Here is an 8,021-nt window from a genome sequence, read left to right as displayed (position 1 = left end):
TTTGTTCTTTTGGCAGTCCATGGGATATTCAGTACTCTTCTCCAACACAACAACTCAAACAAAGGTATGCATTTTTGTTCTGTCATCTTTAGTCACTGTCTAACTTTCAGATGCATAAGAAGTAACTGAAAAGACCATGCTTGACTCAGGTGTGCCTTAGTCTTTACGAGGATGCTATTGCTCCTTAGCACTTTGAAGAGGTCCTTGATAGCAGATTTTTCTCAGTGCAACATGTCTTTTAATCTCTTGAATACTAGTACCTAGGGTGTTGGTTGTGAATCCAAGTAAGATTAAGTTGTTGACAACTTCAATATTTTCTCAATCTATGCTGTTGCCTATTGGCTTGGTGGTGAGAATTTTTGTTTTCTTGATGTCAAGATGTAATCCATACTGAAGGCTATAGTCTTAAATCTTCTGCAACAAGTATTTTAAGTTCTTTTCACCGTCAGTAAGCAAGGTTGTATCATCTGCATAATGCATGTTGTCTACACGTTTTCTTCCAATCCTGATCCCACATTCTTCTTCACAAAGTTCAACTTCTCAAATAATTTGCTTAGCACACAAATTGAATAGGTATGGAGAAAGGATATGCCCCTGATGGACATCTTTCTTGATTTTATTTTAAAGATTTCACCTTTAATGAAAAGAGTCTTAGAAATAATGTTGCTAATATTTTCATAACACCAATACTACAGTTTCCAGAGTCACAGTAAGATACATAGTATTTCCACAATTATAAATTAATATTCCACAATTAATATGGATGCCAACATCTTCCACAGTTATTTATGCTACTTAGCAAGCAAAATCAAGAAAGCAATCATCAAAAAATGGAGTCCCATAGCTTCAGACAAGGCAAATCCCAGGACAGCTATGAGAACAGCTGCTGCTTTAGTGAAGGGCTTCTGGCATCACTAATGACAAAGCTGCCAAAGACACTCCAATACCAGCACCAGAACCGGCCACTCCTACTGCAGTAGCTCCTGCACCAATAAGGGATGCAGCAGTATATAGGTCTCTGCTGATTGCACTGGTTTGAAACTCCCTTTGGAGACACACCATTCTGAGCCCCACTGAAGACTTACTGAGCCCCCTTCAGTCCTAACTGGACTGAGATAACACTGATGACTGCGATAACACCGATGCTTTGGTTTTAGAAACTGACAGAATCCAGGAAGTCAAAACTATTTTTATAATGACACCAATATATGCCTTTTTGCCTCTCATTCTTTTATGAATGTACAGAATATAAAAAGTTTACTGTTAGGGGTTTTGGGTATCTGTTTTGTTGTATCATGTCTTCTTCATGCAGACCAAACAGTTCTCAAGAGCCTGAATGGAGATGATAAGAGTCTAGTTGTCATTTACCAAGCAAAAGAAATTGGTAAAAAAATAGAAGACTACTGTTAATAGAGTAAATGCTACTCTTAATTTTAATATTTTTAAAATTTTAAAATAGGTTTTTATGTAAAGATTTCATTTATGTTATTTTATTATACGTTTACTGTTCTTTTTAAACTAACTGCTGTTGCTTTTGATCACTGAATCAGAACCAACTCATAGCTAATCGTCTAGCAGTTTCCACAAACAGCAACTTGCACAGGAGGAAAACGCCTGTCTTTCTTCAGTGGAGCAGCATGTGGCTTCACACCGCATGCCACTGGGATTGCAGTGCAGCGCCTCACCACTAGGCCAGCAGAGTTCCATATTTAAAATAACTAAAACAGACATTTTAAATCTTTAATCCAGTAAATATCAAGAGTTCTAACTCATAAATACAATGGCACAGTGGTGAAAGTGCTTGACTGCTAACTGAAAGGTTGGCAGTTTGAACCTACTAGCTTACTCCATAGTAGAAGATATGGCAGCCTGTTTCCATAAAGATTGTTATTGTTGTTACGTCCCACCAAGCTGGAATTCGCTCATCACTGAGCAAATACCACTGAGTGGAACTGCATGGGAGGAAATCACCCATCTTTCTCCTACTCTGTAAAGATTACAGCATTTGAAACACTATGGGACAGCTCTTTGGAATTTTTAATCTTTTGGGGTGGGTTTTTTCTTCTTTTTTTAGTGTAAAGGATCCTGGGAGCAAAAATTCTGAGAACTACAGCCTTATACTGAAGAGCAATGGTGTCTCTCTGGAGACTAAGGTGCATATGATACAGGCCATGGTCTTCGCAATCACTTGTTATGCATCAGAGAGTTGGACAATGACCAAGGAGGATAGAAGGAGAATTGATGCCTTTGAGCTGTGGTGATGGAGAAGAGTATTGAGAATACCATGTAGACTGCTAGGAAAACAAACAGATTTGTCCTGGAAAGGGTTAAACCGGGTGGCTCCTTGGAGGCAAGGATTCTGAGGCTCCGTCTAACATACTTTGGACATGTTGTGAGGAGAGAACGGTCCTTGGAGAAGGACATCATGCTTGGGAGGATGGAGGGACAGCGCAGGAGGGGAAGGCCTTCTATGAGGTGGACTGATTCAGTGACTGGGATAATCGGGATGGGAGTGTCAGAGACAGTGCGACTGGCACAGGGCAGAGCAGAGTTTAGGGCTGTTGCACATAGGGTCGCTGTGAGTCGCAAGCGACTCGACAGCACATAACAACAACAGCCTTATACCAAACCCACTCTTTAGTCAGACTCAAGCTGTCATTTAGACAGGACTCTATTGTTGGGCATGAATTCCACCAAATTCATTATGTTTTCACAAGCCCTTCTTCCCCACTACATTATAGTGGGCCTCCTGGCGGTGGTTATTCACTGTAAATCCCCTGTGTCTGGCATGGAGGAGAAACTGAAGAGGAATGTGTGAGGTAAGGGACAAACTTAGAAGAATGTTCACAGGATGGGGTGTGGGGGTGTGCACATGTGCTTTTGTTGTTTATTTTTTTAAAAAAACAAAAACAAAAAAACCCCACCAAAATGCTGGTTCAAATTGTTGTCTGATCTGATTTTAAACATAAAAAGTAATACATATAAAATCCAAAAGAAAATGGACTTAAGAAACAATTCTACTACTCCTTTGTTAAAACTTCTCAAATGGCAAGTCAGAGACAGCCTTTCAAACAAGTTATGAGTGAAATACATCATGCTGGGGGAGACCATAAATACAGTACATGATTGGCCATAAACAAGTGCAATGTGGCCTGGGAAATGTTCTGGAAACTGAAACCAAAAAGCCAAGAAAAACAAACACCCATAAAACAAAGACACTATATTGTAACAATGACGTGGAGGTCACATAATCATTGCAAAGCTGTGAACCATGGCCTCTCCATCTGTGTTTCCCTTGTCAAGATAAGACCGACAGCAGATTTCCCCTGAGAACCCAGCTTCATGGTTTGCTCTTTTCCACAATCCTAAACCAGGCAACCCACCAAAAGGTCTTGGAGCAGCCACTTGCAAGGCTTACAAAGTAGAAAGGTAACTGAGAGAAGCACCCCACCTTGAACCGCCAGAGGCACGGCCTAGAGCTGCTCATTAGCAGTGCAGCCCCCTCCAGTCTATGCCACCAGACCTCATCCCCTTGAGAGATTGTAAAGCCAAAAAGAGGCTTTGATTCAGTAACAAGGGGCTGTGGGGTGGAAGAAAGGCAGATGCCAGCCATGCCTAGAATCTTTGATGTCATGAAAAAAATGTCCAAGTGTTCACTACAGGTAAGTAAGTAAACATAAGCCAGCCTGTGTTTCTCTTGCTTATCAGGGAATCTGACCCTGCTGGTGATGATCTGGGAACCGCTCATTTCCAGTTCTATATATGCTTGCTTACCATCTTGAAAGCAGTTTTTTAGTGAACCTAGTAAACATTTCCCAACTTTCTACATTCGTAGAATGCTTATTAGCCCTGGGGAAACGGGAATTCTGGGAGAATGAAGACATGAAAGATCTGAGGTTATTACTTGGGCCAAGATCACTTGATTTGTGCAGTACAGCTTCTTGCCACTAGGCCACCAGAGCTGCCTCTAGATCACTCGATTTTGACCTCTCAGTACAGAACTCTTTAGGTTCCTTTGTGCCTTGAACATCATTTCAGCAGCTTAGACTACCTCGTTGGTCCTTGGCTATTCACTCAATGGCTTGCACAGGTGGTCAGAGATATCAATAAGATATAAAGTAAACCAACATGACATAAATTAAAAAAGAAAGTTTTCAAAAAACAACTTTGTGGAATGATAGCTATACGGTAAAGCCTCTTGCAAATTTTTTACATTTATCACCTCAATGGAGAAAAGTATTGAACATACCATGGACCACTAAGAAAACAAATAGGTGTGTCTTAAAGAGGGTGAAACCAAGTTTCTCCTTGGAGGCAAGAATTTTGAAGCTCCATCTCAAATACTTTGGGCACATGGCCAGGAGAGATCAGTCCTTGGAGAAGGACATCATACTTGGAAGGATGGAGGGACAGCCCAGGAGAGGAAGACCCTGGATGAGACAGATTCACCCAGTAACTGGGATAACCGGAGTAGATGTGTTGAAGTCAGTGAGACTGTCTCAGGACAGGGCAGGATTCAGAGCTATTGTACACAAGGATGCTATGGGTCATGGGCAACTCGACAACACATAACAAGAGCCACAATAATATCACCCCATTTAGGTCTCACAAAAACACTCCCAGGTGAATACTAACATTCCTGTTTTACAGGTGAGGATTTGGCAGAGCTGGGACTTGAACCTATATCTTTGCTAAAAGCCATTCTCTTGCCATTGGCTAACCTCCTCATCCAACTCCCCACCCTAGTCGTAACTGAGCCCAGGTTCAGAAGAGAAGCACTGTAACTTTATTCTGTGTGTTTTCACAGCATTTGGCTTTTTGTCCAAGGAGAAGGGGGCAGGGGGAATCACCTGAAGAATGACCTGTTTGCTGGGTCAGAATAATAAACACCTGACAGTTCCTCTCCCTGCTGTCTGAATTCAGCCCCCAGAGCCTTCACCTCTTTTGGTGACTGGCCCCCACCCCACACACCTGCTTACTCACTTTCTCATACAACTGTGCCCAGAACCTTCTTAACAAAAGCTCAGTGGACCAAATCCTTTAGAAAATTCTCATAACACTTTTGCCCAGATAAATCCAACAGGGATATTTCACATAAAAAGTCTTGTTCTGCATAATGGAAAAAATCTTGAGACTCCAATTAAACTTTAAAAGAGAATCTGTGAAATATTGCACACAATATGGAGCCATCTAGAACAAGTTATACTGAGTGACACAAATCAATCACAAAAGGACAATTATTATATAAGATCATTAATAAGTCACCATCTCAAGAGCATGGAAACAGCCCAGATGTCCAATCACAATCAGGTGGATTGAGAAATTATATAGAATGTTCCCACCATGGAATATTATGCAGCACGCAGGAGCAATGATTTTGTAAATTACTACCAAACTTGGGAGGGACTGGAGATCATTATGCTGAGTGAACTAACTCAGTCCCATAAGGACAAGCACTGTATAAAATCATGATTGGAGAATGAGTAAAAGGATCCAAGGAAGGGGGGGTGGAAGCAGAGGGATGAGGTGAGGGGGTTTAATCATAGGATTGTACAGTTTGATGGGTAGGGTGAAGGAGATGAGAAAGATCTGGTGAGAAAAACAATGTATTCAGACTTTGTAAGTAAAACAGTATAAAATTTGTTTAAAAAAATCACTAGTGAGGAGATATCATAAGGTTGCAAAATTCGGTGGTAAAGGAAATGGGAAAGATAAGTTGTTGTTGTTGTTGTTGTTGTTATTTTGTTGTTGTCGTTGTTGTTAGGTGCCACCGACTCGAGTATGACTCATAGCAAACTCCTGAACAAAAGAACTGAACCTAGTCCTGTCCTGCGTTATCCTCACACTTCCTGACACAGAAGAGCCCATTGTAGCAGGCACCTTGTCAATCCACCTGGTCAAGGTCTTCCTCTCCTTTGCTGGCCCTCCACCCTTTGCAACATCATGTCCCTCTCCAGGGAATAGCACCTTGTAGCAATATGTCCAAAGTATGTGGAGCAAAGCCTCATGACTCTTTCCTCCAAAGAGCATTCCAGCTGCACCCTCTCCAAGACATTCCTTTTCTTGCCTGTCCATGGGATGTTCAGTGCTCTTCTCCAACACCACAGTTCAAAGGTATCAATTCTTTTTTCTGTCATCCTTATTCACTGTCCAGGTCTCAGATGCATAGCTAGTAATAGAAAAGACCATGACCTTAACCAGACACACCTTGGTCCTCAAACTAATATCATTACTCCTCAATAATTTGGAGAGGTCCCTAACTGCAGATTTTCCCAGTGCAATGCACCTCCTTATTTCCTGAACACTTGTACCAAGGGTGTTAATTATGGACCCAAGCAAGATGAAGTTGTTGACAGTTTCAATCTCCTCTCCAACCATCAGGACACTGTCTATTGGTGCAGTGATAAGAATCTTCTTTTTCTTGCTATTGAGACACAATCCATACCAAAGGCTGCATTCCTTGATCTTCTGCAACAAGTGCTTCAAATCCTCCTCACTTTCAGCAAGCAAGGTTGTGTTATCTGCATGATGCAGTTTATTTTTTTTTATTTTATTTTATTTTTTTTTTATTTTGTGTGCCTGTACCGTCAAATCAGATCTGACTGGTACAGGAGGATATTGCGCCTCCTTCTCCGGCAGAGCATCTGGTGGATTCGAACCGTGTTCCTCTGGGATTGCAGTGCAGCTTCTTGCCACTAGGCCACCAGAGCTCCCCCATGATGCAGTTTATTGATAAGTCTGCCTCCAATCCTGATGCCACACTCCTCTTCATATAGCCTAATTTCTCAGATAATTTGCTCAGCATATATATTGTACAGATATGGAAAAAGAATACATCTCCGATGCACCCCTTTCCCAGTTCAAACAATGCAGTGCTTCCCTGTTCTGTTCACACAACAGCCTCCTGCTCCAGGTATAGGTTCCTCATGAGCACAATTAAGGGCTCTGGGATTCCCATTCTCCTCAATGTCAACGATCAATAGATACTTGAAAAGACCTTATAATGGTGGGTATAGTTCAATGGTGATTAATTTTAAAAACACAATGTATGGGAATGATTTTATTCAGCACAATGTCAAATTAATGAAAATGAAGGAAACACACACAAAACTCTCCACTATATACATGGTTGAAACACAATGTATATGAACAATCATATACCCACCAATAAAAAAAAAAAGAATTCTAAAAAAGGGATCATTAATAAAAAAAAATAAAAATAAAAAAGGGATCATTAATAAAGTAGGATTTACACACTGTCAATCTTGGAGTGTTAACTGGGGTGAGAAAGTAGAAAGAAGGGAGTAAGAATTAAAAACAAGATATACTAAGGAAAAAATAAATAGATAAGTTGGGTGAAAGCTGTATACAGTAAGGATCTGGGGAGAAAAAAGGAAAAGAGAGGAGAATTTGAAATTTTAAAAATGATATCAAAAAAAGAGATTTTATTTCATTTGAAAACCCACATCTTCCTCTGGGGATACTCATTCCTAATGCGCTCCTCCACCGGGTGCATGCTCAGCCTGGGCCCTGGGCCCAGGGTGTGCCTCATTCTGGCATCATCCCTGGAACCCCATGGTCTTCCATCGACCACCCCATCCTGCCCACCTCTGTAAGTGGAGGCCCATCACTCACCCAGCAGGGTCGTCTGCGGGTGGGTCCGACTGAGCCGCCCTCTCGAGCGGCCCCTCGAGTGTGGCAGCTCCCTGGCCTCGGCGGCGAGAAGGGCTGGTCCGAGGAGCAGCAGAAAGCAGCCCAGCTGCATCTTTCCCATTTTCACGAAGTTAAGGAGCAAGGCTGTGACACAAGAAGGAGAAGGAGGTCAGACATCTGAGTTACACCCCATCTGCTGCCCACCTTTCAATAGGCACTGTACTTTAAACGCCATTTGTGTGTTTGACCCACAGAATTTACCTCGTTCTATTAGGGTGGGTTACTTAAGTTCTGGGTTCTTCTAGGACATGGAATCAAGCATGCATAGCCAGATTTCATCATTGTTTTAGTCACATCAAGACTGAATG

General features: G+C 41.7%; 1 protein-coding gene across 2 annotated transcripts in view; it reads right to left on the bottom strand.

Annotated features, from left to right (window-relative positions):
- Positions 1-7,774, bottom strand: part of MATN2 (matrilin 2) — a 189,519-nt gene extending 181,745 nt beyond the window's left edge. For both annotated transcript variants that reach the window (XM_006900358.1, XM_006900357.1), the window contains exon 1: positions 7,636-7,774. In XM_006900358.1, coding sequence (XP_006900420.1) covers positions 7,636-7,774 — 139 coding nt within the window. The remainder of the gene's footprint in view (positions 1-7,635) is intronic.
- Between the last annotated feature and the right edge of the window lie 247 nt (positions 7,775-8,021).

Source organism: Elephantulus edwardii, unplaced genomic scaffold (assembly GCF_000299155.1).
Source record: "Elephantulus edwardii isolate Elephantulus edwardi_28Jun2011 unplaced genomic scaffold, EleEdw1.0 scaffold00282, whole genome shotgun sequence".
NCBI lineage: Eukaryota > Metazoa > Chordata > Mammalia > Macroscelidea > Macroscelididae > Elephantulus > Elephantulus edwardii.
The sequence above is the reverse complement of the archived record's forward strand: the minus strand, read 5'-3'. Positions and strand labels throughout refer to the sequence as shown.